The 14211-nt window shown below is 41.0% G+C and overlaps 1 protein-coding gene across 12 annotated transcripts in view; it reads left to right on the top strand.

Moving 5' to 3' along the window:
- Window positions 1-14211, top strand: part of ERC2 (ELKS/RAB6-interacting/CAST family member 2) — an 846554-nt gene that overhangs the window by 207838 nt on the left and 624505 nt on the right. For all 12 annotated transcript variants that reach the window (XM_014541327.1, XM_014541320.1, XM_014541325.1 and 9 more), the window contains one exon: window positions 12338-12412. In XM_014541327.1, the coding sequence (XP_014396813.1) occupies window positions 12338-12412 (75 nt within the window). The remainder of the gene's footprint in view (window positions 1-12337; window positions 12413-14211) is intronic.

Below are 14211 nucleotides of genomic sequence, written 5' to 3'. Positions count from 1 at the left end.
AAAAAAAAAAAGACCGAACCCTTTTATGTAATGATGTTTACTTTGAATTTATATTAGTTCACACAAACACTCCATCCATGCTTTTGTTCCGGCCCTCCAGTCCAGTTTAAGAACCCATTGTGGCCCTCGAGTCAAAAAGTTTGCCCACCCCTGGTTTAGACCAAACCAGGAGTTCTGTGCACAACCTCTGAACCATGAGCTCCAGCAGATGCTAATTTTGCCTGGCTCAGGCCCCCTGGCATCCCATCACTGGGCAGGTAAGCCCATCTTCCAGTGGCTGTGGGTGCTGTTGCCAATGACTCACACTTGTGATCTTTACTGGAGGTGTGCCTTTGGGTAGCTGGAGATGACAAACTTTTTCCTCCCCCTCAGAAGTGCCAGGGCCACCCTTAAGTGGTGCCTGACTGGAGCAGGGGTACAGAAGTCAGGCTCCCTTGACTTAGTGGGACAGACTCCGCAGCACAGCTTACTTCCTAGAGCTTCCTCCAGGCTCGGGCTCAGGTTCGGTTTCCTATACAACATCATCCTTGCTTAACTTCTCTGCATAAAAGCCCTGTCTCAGACTCTGCTTCTCAGGAATCTGACCTAAGTCATAGAGGTGGACTAAAGTAAGTGGCCCGGATACCACTGAGGTAGCTGGCACCGTGCCATATAAGACCGTGGCCAGAGCTGGACTTGAGTAAGAAAGATTTTGGACCAGGAAGTTGTCACCAGAGGAGAGAAACCTGATTTGTTCGTTTGTCCTTAAATGAGTAGAACCAAGGTCAGTGTATAGAAACTTCAGGGCATGTATTTGCTTCAGTGTAGAAAGCTGTCCAACAGCATAGTCCAAAGGTTAGTGAAAGATTAACCAACCTATGAAAGTTTTCTATGACTGCCGTAACCAATGACCACATGTTTAGCAGCTTAGAACAACACATTTATTAGCTCACAGGCCAGAAGTCCTGGTATAGCACTGCTAATTGTTTCCTTTGCTTTGAGTCTCGTGAGGCCAGAATCAAGGTGCTGTTAGGGCTGTGTTCCTTTCTAGAGACTTGAGATCAATCTGCTTCCAAGCTCACCTAGGTTGTTGGTTGAATCCAGTTCCTTGAATTTGTAGGACTGAGATCCCCATTACCTCCAACCCCTAGCGGCCTCCTCTGGACCTTGCCCATGACCCCTACATCTCAGAACCAGTAGTAGCACAGCAGTTCTTTTCATGCTTAGGATCTCTCTGACTCCTCATCTGCCGCATCTCCCTGCTGCCTCCAGTCAGAGAAAGTTCTGAGCTTTTAGAGAGCTGATGGGAATAGAGAAATGGAAGATTGAATCAAAGGAGAAATAAGGAGATGGCTATATAACGAAAGAGACCAATCGAGATGTTGGTGTCAATTTCAAATATCCAATCAAAGCCAAGTGCTGAAAATGGGCAGTGTAGTATGGTGGCTGGGAGCAGAGACCTTAGAACCAGACTTCTTGGGATAATTCCCAGCAGTGCAATGCAGTGGACTGGGCAAGTCACTAACTTCTCTATGCCTCTGTTTCTGTGAGTGAAAAATGGTGATGATATTCATACCCGCCTAAGCTGGTTAATGTGAGGATTAAATATTTTAATATTTATAAAGTGCTTAGAAGAGTGCTAAGTACAACATAGCAGTGTATAAGTAACTATTAGCTATTATCATCCTTCAGAACATACTCCTTTCAATCAAAAGCGATAAACTTTTAGGCCTATAAATACAATGTTATTTGTACTGTGTCATTCAATTAATTGGTATTTATTGAGTTCTTATGCTTGGCAGGTACTATATTGGTTACTGGGAATATAATAGACATACAGAGTCCCTATGCTCATGAAATTTGCCACTCACTGATAAACATGGACTTGAGTCATTAATTTTATAAGTAATTGAAAAATTACAATCATAGTCAATGACATGAAGGAGAGTACACAATGCTATGAGTGTATATGAGTGTGTGGCATGTAGATTAGTCTGGAGGGTCAGCTAATAGCCTTTCTGTGACATATTTGTAATCTATTGCTTCATAACCTGTTACCACAAACACTTAGTGGCTTAAAATAACTTATTATCTTATAGATTCTGTGGGTCAGGAAAGAAGGAGTCATTTACCTGGATGGCTTTGGCCCAGAGTCCCTCATGAGGTGCAGTCGCTGCTGGGCAGGGCTGCAAGCACCTGGAGGCTTGGCTGGGTCTGGAAGATCCACTTCCATGATGGCTCATTCACTTCGCTGTTCCTAGGAGGCCCCAGTTTCATGCCATTAGGCCTCTTCATATGGCAGCTTGAGTGTCCTCATGATGGGCAGCTGGCTTCCCCCAGAGCATGTAATCCAAGAATGTGATCAAGAAGGAAGCCGTAATGTCTTTTATGACCAAGTCTCAGACGTCACACATGTCACTTTGACCATATTCTATTTATTAGAAGTAAGTTACTAAGTGCTGGGCCACAGTAAAGGAGAAGCTATTTAGGCTTCACCTTATAATGGGAATGTCAGAGGATCTGTGGACATAGCTCAACTACTGTATTAGGAACTGGTGTTTTTTTCCCATGACTAGGATGAGTATTGAAGGTAGTCTAGACCAGGGTTGATAACTGTTTGTCTAAAAGGCCATATGCGAGGCCATATGGTCTCTGTCAAAGTATTCAACTCTGCCATGGTAGCATGGAAGCAACCATCGACAATAAGTAAGTGAATGGGCAAGCGGTATTTCAATAAAAGTTTATTTACCGAAACAGATGGTAGGCTGGATCTGGCCCATGAGCTATGGTTTGTTGACCTCTATAGACAAAAGAGAATAAAAGGGTAGAGGATTATTCCAAACAGAAGAAACAGATACTTCTAGAAAAGATTAGAATTCTTGTGAATTTAAGAGTATAAAGATACCTAAAACAGGGTTTTCCCATGTCTAGGAGTTTTATTGTAACATGGTTTGTAATGGAAAAAAGAAGAGTAGGAAACACTTATTTACATAGACAAATTCTAAAAACATAAATATTGTTGAGGTCAAAACCAAAATGCAAAAGCTTAGTGCAATATGGGTGGCTGACATTTATGTAAATGAAAAAACAATGCACTCTATTGTTAGATTTATACCACTTACAAGGACATACATATGTAAAAAGCACAAAACACGCACGAGAAAGACACCAACTTTAAGAGGATAGTCTCTGAAAGAATGGCAGTGAAAAAAGTTGTTGAACTTCAACACTTTCTGTTAAGTTTATGTTTTTTTTAAAAAATTAAATTGTGGTAAAACACACACAACATAAAATTTGCCATCTTAACCATTTTTAAGTGCGCAGTTCAATAATCTTAAGTATATTCACATTGCTTTGCAACCAATCTCTAGAACTTTTTCCATCTAGCAAACAACAACTTGCTATTTCTCCCCTAAACCTCAGTCCCTGGCAATGACCATTCTACTTTCTGTTTCTATGAGTTTGATGACTCAATATACCTCAGTTAAGTAAGATTATACAGGTATACTATGTGTTTTGTGACTGCTTTATATCACTAAGCATAATGCCCTCAAGGTGCATTCATATTGTAGCAGATGTTAGAATTTCCTTCCTTTTTAAGGCTAATATTCTATTGTATTTATATACCACATTTTGTTTATCCATCCATCTGTCCATAGACATTTCACTTGCTTCCATCTTATGGCTATTGTGTTAACACTATGAACACGGGTGTACAAATCTTAAAGAATTTTGATAAAAGAAATGATCAGTTAAATCTGTGGAAATATAGCAGCCTGAGTTTCTTCTCTTCTTCCATTTTCCCACAGCACATTCCAGTCAAACGTTCACTCATACTACCTACCGAAATTGCTAGTCAAGGTTACTAATGAGGTTACTAATAACCCGCATGTTGCCAATTCCTGTGGTTAATCCTTCGGTCTCATTCTATTAACCTCTCTGCAGCAATTGCTTAGGTGGTCACTCGTGTATCCTAGACTCATTATCTTCACTCTTGAGTTCCGTGATGCTACAGTCCTGGTCCTCCTCATACCGCACTGGCTATTCCTTCTCAGCTTCCTTTGCTGCTTCCTCCTCACTTCTCCTACCCCTAATGTTGGATTGCCCCTGAGCTCAGTCCTCTGACTTCTCTCTATGCTCAGTCCCTAGTTGATCTTATCTAGGCTCTCTGCTTTAAGTGCTACCTATTCACTCAGATTTGCAATTGTAGCTCTTCTCCCTTCAAATGAAGATTCATGTATTCAATCTCCTACTCAACACCTCCACTTCGATGCTTAATAGCATCACAAACTTCACACATGCAAAACCAAACTCTTGGTTTCCATAACTCCCACTTCTCCTCCCCAGTCTTCCCTGTCTTTGTATTCCACCTCCATTCTTCCTGTTTGGAATAGACTCCTGGAAGTCTAGAAGTCTTTACTTTTCTCTTTCTCTAGTCTGGAGGCAATCTGTCAGGAAGTCAGGTCAGCCTAACCTTCAACAGGTATCCAAACTCTAACTCCTCTCATAGCCTCCACTGTCACCCTGGTCCAACATTCTATCATTGGGGTTATTCCAATAGCTTCTTCCTAGTCCCCATAGTTCTGCCCTTACCACCTTCCCAATTCTTCCTCCAGCCAACCCCAGACCACATTGCAATTCAGCAGCTAGAATAACCATTTAAGAAAGTGTATCATATCATGGTGTTTTTGTTTTCGTTTTGTTTTGTTTTGCTCACAGCCTTCCAGTGGCTTCCCAGTTTTCTCAGGGTGAAACCAGTATTCTTACAATGGACTCCAAGTGTAGGACCCCTCTTTCCGTTATTCCCCACCCCTGAACTTCTCTGACTTACTTTCCCATCCCTTATGCAGCTCTAGCCAGACACTTAAGCATTTGCTGTTCCTTCTGCCTGGAATATCTGCACAACTGTTTCCCTCATTTCCTTGGCTCAAATGTCACTTTCCTATGAAGCTTTCCCCAATCACCCTATTTAAAAATTGCAATTTATCCCAACCCCCCCAACATGTTCTGTTCCACCTTTCTGACTTATTTTCCTTTATAACACTATGACAAACTGGTTTGGTCTCTTTTTTATTTTTATTTATTTTTTTAAAATATATTTTATTGGTTTTTCACAGAGAGGAAGGGAGAGGGATAGAGAGTTAGAAACATCGATGAGAGAGAAACATCGATCAGCTGCCTCCTGCACACCCCCTACTGGGGATGTGCCCGCAACCAAGGTACATGCCCTTGACTGGAATCGAACCTGGGACCCTTCAGTCTGCAGGCCGACGCTCTATCCACTGAGCAAAACCAGTCAAGGCTGGTCTCCTTTTTAAAATTATTGTGCCTTTCTTCCATTGGAATTTGAAATGAAACCCCATGAGGGCTGGGATATTTGTCTATTTGGTTCACAGCTGTATCTCCTGTACCCCCTGCATCAAATTATTATTTGAATATGTGAATCCGCCATATCTTAAAATTGATGTGAATTAATGTTTGGGATTATAGTATTACATTCTCGTTGGTTTCTCCAGTTGGTTTTGTTCCTTAATGGTGGCAGTTTTAAAATATGTCTTCACATTGTTTGGTACTCTTCCCTGGAATTTGTGCAGGCTCATGACTGCTTCAGCCAGCAGAGCATTGTGGAAGTGATGCTATGGGACTTCTGAGGTTAGGTCATAAAAGGCCATGCAGTCTCTGGCTTATTTGCTGGAACATTTGCTTTTGGAATCTGTACACTCAAAGAGATTGGATTATCCTGAGGCAGCCATGCCGTGAGAAAGCCCAGGCCACAGGGAGAGCCATATTTGGATTGACAATTCCAGCTAATTCAAGCCTTCAAGACATTTTCCATCCAAGGCACCAGGCAAATGAGTGAAGAAACCATCTTGGAAATGTACCCACCCGCCCTCGCTATTCCAGCCTCCTGACAGCATGCTGTAGAGACAAGCTTTTCCTACCTTGTCCTTTGTGAATTCCTGATGCAGAATTCCTGAGCATAATAAAGTGGAGGTGGTTTGACACCGCTAAGTTTAGGGTGGTTTGTTACACAGTGGCAGATTACCAGAAAAGTAATTTGGAAAAGCCAGAGTCAAGTTTTGATTATTATTTTTTTTTTTTTGGTCTATTGAAGAAATGTATGGGTGGGTAATTTGGAAAAGCCAGAGTCAAGTTTTGATTATTATTATTTTTTGGTCTATTGAAGAAATGTATGGGTGGACAAAGTAGATTTGCAGTTATGATTACACAAGTGTATTCTTGTGTTATTATTTATTATTTATTGTGTTATCTATTACAACTATAAATCTACTATTTGTCCTCCTCTGTATGGTGTGTGAAACATTATTCTGCCAGGCTCATCTTGGGAGCTAGCGTCCATCCACATGAACTCACTAGACTCCAGATGGTCATTAATGCCAAGAAATGTCATCCCGATGAACCACTGGAGATTTCATGCTCAGAATTCTGGGTTCTTGGTATATTTCCATGCTGATCACCTGGAGGAGCTGGCATTTTTAGACCAGTTAAGGCCAAACTAGTCATGAAATTATAGGAAAACTAGAGGCCCAGTGCATGAAATTCATGCACGGGTAGGGTCCCTAGGCCTGGCCGGCGATCAGGGCTGATCTTTGGGGTGACTGGCTGAGCAATCGGGGGGCCCCCGCTGGCACCCGCCTTGGCTGGCCTGGCGCCACCCATTCACCGCCCCCTCCCCCCTCCTCCCAACCTCCCCCTTGCTGCTGCTTCTGGTCTGGGCCTGCAGGCTGGGGGCAGCTCCTGCATTGAGCATCTGCCCCCTGGTGGTCAGTGTGCATCATAGCGACCAGGCGGTCCGCCCATTGGTCTGCCATTCGGTAGATTTGCATATTAGGCTTTTATTATATAGGATATATAAGCTGGGGACCAGTGTTACAGTGAGATATTAAATTTTGTGATGCTGCCAATTTACTTCTTTTATTTTTACTCTGTTTTTAAAACGGAGAATGGATGTGACTAAAAATACCAGGCAAAAATCAGCATTTCAGAGGCAGCTGCCTATTCAGTCTGGATGTTCTCAGATCTGGAAGGGTGATTAGCAACCCACTCATAAAGCTCCTTATTCTACAGATCAGAGAGGGCTGTGTGTGCCCAAGGTCTCAGTCTGGAACTGTGACTCCTGATTCCCAATCCTCTATTCAGTGCTTTTTCCTCTCAATAAGTGGTTTTTAGCCTGCAGTCTGGTTTAATGACAAACTTCTCAAGTGCTGGACCAGGCCCTGTGGACCAGCTGAAAGCGTATACACCGTGTTGTCTGTGTGTGCTTTGTGCCCATTACTGCAGCAAATCTACACCTTCCATCTGATTCTTACAGAGATCCGTGACTCAGAAAACCATAAGTACCACCACTCTTGATGATTTCATACTGTCACTTAAAAACTACCACAATCATTGAAATCTTGGACACCCCCCATACCTATACCAGATACCCTGGTGAAACTCTTTAGTTGTTTAAGTTCAGTGCATAGTGAGCCCATCTTTCAGATGGTTAGGGATAGTTGGAGCACCAACTATCTTACTGTCTCTTTAGAAAAATTTGGCCAGTACTCACACATTACAATCAGTTGGTGATTCAAAAGCAACACACAATGGAGGGCTAATTAGGCATTATGTCTCCTTGTAGCTATTGCAGTAGTTAAGGGAGAGAGAGCTGGGATCTCCACAGATACATTCCGTATACGCAGAGGCTAACTGATTAGGAGTTTATTTTTCATGTACACCACCATCCAATGTGGGTGCTCGGCACCCTTTTCAGATGGCATTTCAGGAACCCAGGCTCCTTTATCTTGGGGTCCTGCCAGGTTCTTGGGTCTTGAAGTCCTTTACTTCTAGCCAGCAGACAGGGAAATGGGTGAGTTGAAGATAGGCTAGGACAAGCATGTCAAACTCGTGGCTGCGGGCTACAGGCTTCGTTTAAACAAACCTGCGAGCCGACAGTTTGACATGCTTGTACTAGGAGATATTTATGGAAGTTGAGTTTCTCATTTCTACCCACATTCCACTGGCCAGAAGTAAGTCACAGAACTCATCTCCAAACAAGGATGGTGGTGATGAGGCTTCCTACCAACCACTTTACACCAACCATTTTCAACCAGTGTGCCATAAGAATATTTAAAACATACAATACCTGACTATTTAGTCAGGGGGCACTGAACTCTTTTCCCTTAGATTATCAAATAAAAAAATGACAACAGCCAACACAAAAATAGCCTTCCAGTGTGAATGAATCAAAATTATACCTATATAATTTTGTTCCGCAGCATTTTGGTAGGTAGTTTATGTGTGCCATGAGATGGAAAAGGTTGAACATTGCTCCTCTACATTAATGAAGAGGAGCATCTTCATTAGTGGACAACTGGTCCTCTTGGCTACAGTCAGAGTGAGCACTTTAAGGTTTCCAAATCTCAGAGATGAATGAAATGTCTGAGGTGGGACTTTCAGATAGTCCATGAAGTCTGCGTGTAGATTACAATCGTCACTTACCTGACATCTTCGGAATTAAGGTGATCCTCAGAAACCATGAAGTCAGGACTGATCCAAGTAGTGTAGTTAAGAAAGGGAAATAATAATTCATCAGCAATTGGAGATGTTATTTTCTTTGTTATGGAGTGACACAGAGGGTAAGGGCCCAATCTGGATTCTGAGCTGGTTTATATTACAGCAGAACTTGTGTAATTATAGTGAAGAGAACTCTGTTTCCATTTTTGTAAAACTATTGCTACAAGTTTAGCTTTGTTAGTGCATATTTTCCCTTAAAAATGTTTTTATGCTTGGCAGAAATTATAACAGCACATGCTTTTACCTTATGGGTTTTATTTGTTGTGGTGCTTTGTTGCTTCTTGGTTATTTTTATTTGTTTTATGAAAGCTTAACCTCTCTCTTAAAATTATCTTACGATTTTTATTTTGAAACTGGGATTGGCTATGATATGAAATTGTCCTGAATTTCATTTTCATCCTTCTTTGTTAAGATGCTTTTGATGCCACATGGTATTGCTACCATTGTAATTAGGTAATTATTAATCATAGGAAATGGGCAAAAGGGAGGCCAGGCATTGTAAGCATTCCATTTGGGCAGCTTTACCAGGAAGCTGCAACTTCACACTCTTGAGGGAAACACTGGTCTATTCCCCGAAAATCACTGGGGGAAAGGTGTCCAACAAATGGGAGATGAGTGCATTCACTCTAAGGTTGGGGAGATGTAGGGAAGGTGCCTGTTAATCTAACCTGGAACAGAGATAATCGGCCAAGGGGGTGGGGCCACTGCAAGCCCAAGGAAATTTGGGAATGTGTAATCCCTCAGGTGAAGGAGTTTTCTCTCTTGGTGTTCTTGTTCCTCTGGCTTTGCTCCTGCCTGTGTTCCCTTCATGGCCATGTGGTCCTGCAAACTCCACATGCAACGGGCTGATGGACTGCAGTGGGAACCACAAGCTGTGGTTCCCACTGATGCTGGATTGGACCATGCAAACATGAAACAGCAACTCTGGACAACAGCTTTAATCCCAGCTCTGCTGAAAGCAAAACAGGACCCTTTCCTTGGTGGGATGGAGGGGAAATGGGACCTTGGAAACGCAGGGATGTAATTTAATGCAAACAAATGCTACTCGTTCTCCCACGTGAATTTCAGAAAATTCCTTTTCTCATGACACTGCAAGAAATCCACCTCTGCTGTCAACTGGTGCAGACATGGAGAGCTCCCCACCCATAACAGTATCAGAATCAGTGACCTGTGAAATATATTTCTTCTCCCACTGACTATGGAACAATTCTGACAAGTGACTTAACTTTCCGTTTTTTCATCAATGAGATTTTATTGGTCCAGTGATCTCTCCAGTTATCTTGAAATTAATGTTTAGGGCTAAGTAGATTTTTATGGACCATGTGATTTACCCCGCAGTGTGCTGGAAACTGGATTGTGCTAGCCTATGATAACTGAATAGTGGAAACTTGTTTTAACAACCTATATTACAAATTAAATATACCAAATCACAATTAAAGAACTTGTATTAAGAACTCACATTTCCCTAATTTTTGTTATATTTTACTATTTTCTATGCTTTTGAGGTTCTTCTATCCATTGTGTCCATACAGTGGAAATACTATACAGTGGGGTGTTATTGCACCCCTCTTCCCAATTCTGCACTCAGTGACACCACTTAGGTAGCTTGAAGTTGGCCTGGTGGGTGCTGTTTGTTAAAGGTTTACCAGCAGCCCACAGGACTCACCACACAGATCATACTCCTCAACCGTAGTGTTGAGGCTTGAAGGAGACAAGTAGAACCAGGGACACTGTAGATGCACAATGAAGGACAGCAGCTTTTAGGGTCATTTCTTCAGAAAATCTCTGCCATCACCATGGAGCCTACAAATGGTCAGTGATGTCAGATCATGGCAGTCCAGGGACTTCAAAAGGACACAGAATCTTCACTCCATCATAAAGTGGATTCAGTAATACTTGACTCCCTCCCTTTTAGGGATATGTTAGAGGGAAAAAAATGTCCTAACTGATGTCTGACCATTTTGAATCATTAAGAAGTACAAATTCTATTCCAATTCTTCTTAAATTAGAGGTTGAGAAACAGTTTTGCACAGGTTTGCTGGTTTGAGCTAGTGATGACTTTGAGAAGAAAATATGCTCCCTTCCTTGCCCCCATGGCTACAGTCCAGAGCTGCAGCTGTGGTTCCGCAGTGCTGGGCCCTGGACATGTGCACGATGGTGCATGACCAGGTTTTCTTGGGCTGCTGGCAAATAAGAACAAGGAAATAGGATATTATCTTATCATGGGAAGGACTGTCTTTTATTGTGGGATTCTGTTCTTCTGACAATTTTTATGTCAATATATTCTTCTTTTATGAAGTGACAATGATAATAGATGGTAGTGGTGCAGGTAGATTTAATTTTAATGTCAGTTCTTGGAAAAAGCTGGAAATTATGTTGATTTTCTTTCTTCAATGTCCAAGTTTTTGTGTGTGTTGTTGTTGCTGTTTCTTTCTTTTTTTTAATGTTTGTGGATCAATGGAATGTAAAAGCCTAAAACTATTCCATGTTGACTTTCAATGAGTTTTCTGGAAGCAAATAAGACTTTTGGAATTAGTCCATATGTGACTTACAAGTCAAATGATTCTTTTTTTAAAAATATATTTTATTGATTTTTTTACAGAGAGGAAAGGAAAGGGATAGAGAGTTAGAAACATCGATGAGAGAGAAACATCGATCAGCTGCCTCCTGCACACCCCCTACTGGGGATGTGCCCGCAACCAAGGTACATGCCCTTGACCGGAATCGAACCTGGGACCTTTCAGTCTGCAGGCCGACGCTCTATTCACTGAGCCAAACCGGTTAGGGCAAGTCAAATGATTCTTAATGGAATTTCTTCATAGGTAACTTGTATCAGCAGCATAGACATGTGCGAGCACTTTTGTTTACTCCTGTCATTGGCTACTCTCATAGAACTGTTAATAATTATTACTAAGAAAATCAAAGCATGAACAAAACAACCTTGTTCATTTCTTCTCCTCTGCCAAGACAATCTTTTAGTCTTAATAGAACTGTTCTTTTGAGAAGAGGCATGGAAAAAGCAAGCCTTCAAGCTTAAAATTGCAATTATATTGTTTGCTTTTATCTAAAGAAATAGCCATCATATTCCAGAAGTTCTTGAGTCTACATCTGGCTTTAACCATTTGCCTCCCCACTAACACTGTTGATAGTAATGCCAATTTTAATTTCTTGGCATCACACGCGCATAAACATATCACACACACACACACACACACACACACACACAATTTTGAACAAGGACTGAAACTGTAAATTAGGAAGGAAGAGATTCACAGGATTTCATCAGATCAATTCACTCCAAAAAGTGACATAGTTGTCCTGAAAAGGTTTTAAATTGCTCATTTCAAACTTACCTCAGTAGCTAAATGCCATGCGTGCAACAGATTTGCAACCACGTTAGTCATTTTCTTTCCTCCGTTTTTCTTGCTGTGTTTGTATTGGGAGCACAGAGCAATGTAATTTAGTAAATTATGATTTGATGGCTGGGCAACAGCCCCAGTGTTGAACAGTATTTGGACTATAATTACTTGCTGGCTTTGTCACAGTTGACATTAATTATTGATGGAAGTTTCAGAAATAGCGCATGTGCCAGGAGCCTTTCACCGGAACTCCGGCTCCAAGCAGGAGGGATGCTAAGGAGGGTGGGGGATTGGCACCTGTGGCTTGTTTATGTCTGTGCACAGCAAACCTGCCCCCGGTGGGCTGTGTGGCACCTGTGTAAAGGCCATGGTGTAACAGGAGGATGAACCGTCAGGCTTATTTCTATCGTGTTCCTCCCCAGGAATTGCACCGGAGAAGCCAACTTCAGCCGGAGCCAGCCAAGACGAAGGCTCTCCAGACTGTCATTGAGATGAAGGTAGGAGCTGTTCACATTTGTCAAAAAAGCTGTGGCTCTGGAGTTTGTTCTAACTTGATGGGTGCCTAGCAAACATGTGAAATGAATGTTGTGTTTTTCTCTAGGCTCCCTGATAAGTGCTTTTATTCTGGGTCTTTTGCCTTCCTGGGTACATTTAATTTCTCGGCCCTTTAAGATTCCTTTTCTGAGCAAAAGAAGAAAGGGCTCAAGTATCCCTTGGCTGAGAGGAGCAGAAAGGAGCTGGGTTCCTTTCCAGAGCATTGCTGATGCTTTTCCCCTTAAGGGATGTTTTGTGTGTGCTTTAAAAGTAAATTTCTAACCCTGGAAAAAAAATATTTTCCCCTCCCACTCACATTGCAATGAAAAGACACCTTGACAAACTAAGATTTGGCTTTATATACAACGAAGTCATTAAATAATTAAAATGATGCTGTTAGCAAAATTTGCTTATCAAAGAATAATACTTTTTTTTTTTTTTTTTTTTTTTGCTTATCAAAGAAAATACTCCAGTATTTTCTCCTAACCATGCTTGGAGGTAATACTTTTTAAAATCCTCTCCAGGTATCCTCTTTAGCTGTGGAAGCATAGAAATATGCTATTTAAAAGGATCAAAGATACTTCTGGATGGATTCAGGGTATTTAAAGAATAATGATGTAAATGATGGTGGCCAAATCACGATTTATGATTAAGAAATAGATCTAAATGAAAACCAATTGCTTTGTCAGTATCTAGAAATTTGAAGTCTTGTTACTTCCAGTTTGTGCCAGAAGAAAACAGAGTATTTATCTTAAGAATAAGTAATTCTTGATTTAAATTGCTCCATGACAACACCGCAACAACAATGTCTGCAATTTAGTAATTTTACACTTGAGTTTAACACTCAAGAGTTTGCTGTCACCATCAGCCTGCAAGAGAATCATGAAGTTTGCTGATAGGATAATGATTTCTCTGTCTTTCTTATAGCACATGATTTTGAATTGTCTGCCAAAAATTCCCATGTCCTAGGGAAAAATAAATTAACATGAACCATTGAGTTCTTGGCATGTACAATTTTGTTGTTTTTTTTTTCCTCCAGTCAATGAAAGTGTCTTTATCCAAGTAGATTTTTGTGGAAATAATGTAGAACATTTGCTTTTAAACTATATGTCTCCCGAAGGTTACATGAGTCAAGGTACTCATAATGCATTTGCAGCAAATTGGTTTGAAAAATATAATCAAAGGGACCAGCTGCCAGTAAGATTAAAAATAATTGCTAATTTTGGCTTATCAATTCATTTTGAATTTATGTAATTGTAACTTATTTTGAAATGAAACTTATTCTACAACTGAGAGAGATTGGTTCATAACTGAGATTTCATCCTCACTTCACATTAGAACCAAACTTGAAACTTTGAGAAGGAAAAAAAAAATAAAGGAAGAGAGAAAGAAAAAAAAAGAAAGAAACGACAAATAATTAATTTTAAAGATTTTTAAAAAAATATATTTTATTGATTTTTTACAGAGAGGAAGGAAGAGAGATAGAGAGTTAGAAACATCGATGAGAAACATAGATCAGCTGCCTCCTGCACACCTTCTACTGGGGCTGTGCCCACAACCAAGGTACATGCCCTTGACCGGAATCGAACCTGGGACCTTTCAGTCCGCAGGCCGACACTCTATCCACTAAGCCAAACTGGTTAGGGCTTAAAGATTTTATTTTATTGCAAAAAGTCATTCAGTCCCTTTTCTACCCACCTCCACACCTATATCCGCACAATTAGTAATGGGAAAGAGGATACATATAAAATCTATTTCCAAA

This window comes from Myotis brandtii, unplaced genomic scaffold, assembly GCF_000412655.1.
Source record: "Myotis brandtii unplaced genomic scaffold, ASM41265v1 scaffold268, whole genome shotgun sequence".
Classification (NCBI taxonomy): domain Eukaryota; kingdom Metazoa; phylum Chordata; class Mammalia; order Chiroptera; family Vespertilionidae; genus Myotis; species Myotis brandtii.
Note: the sequence above shows the minus strand (reverse complement) of the source record. Positions and strands in the feature narration are given on the sequence as shown.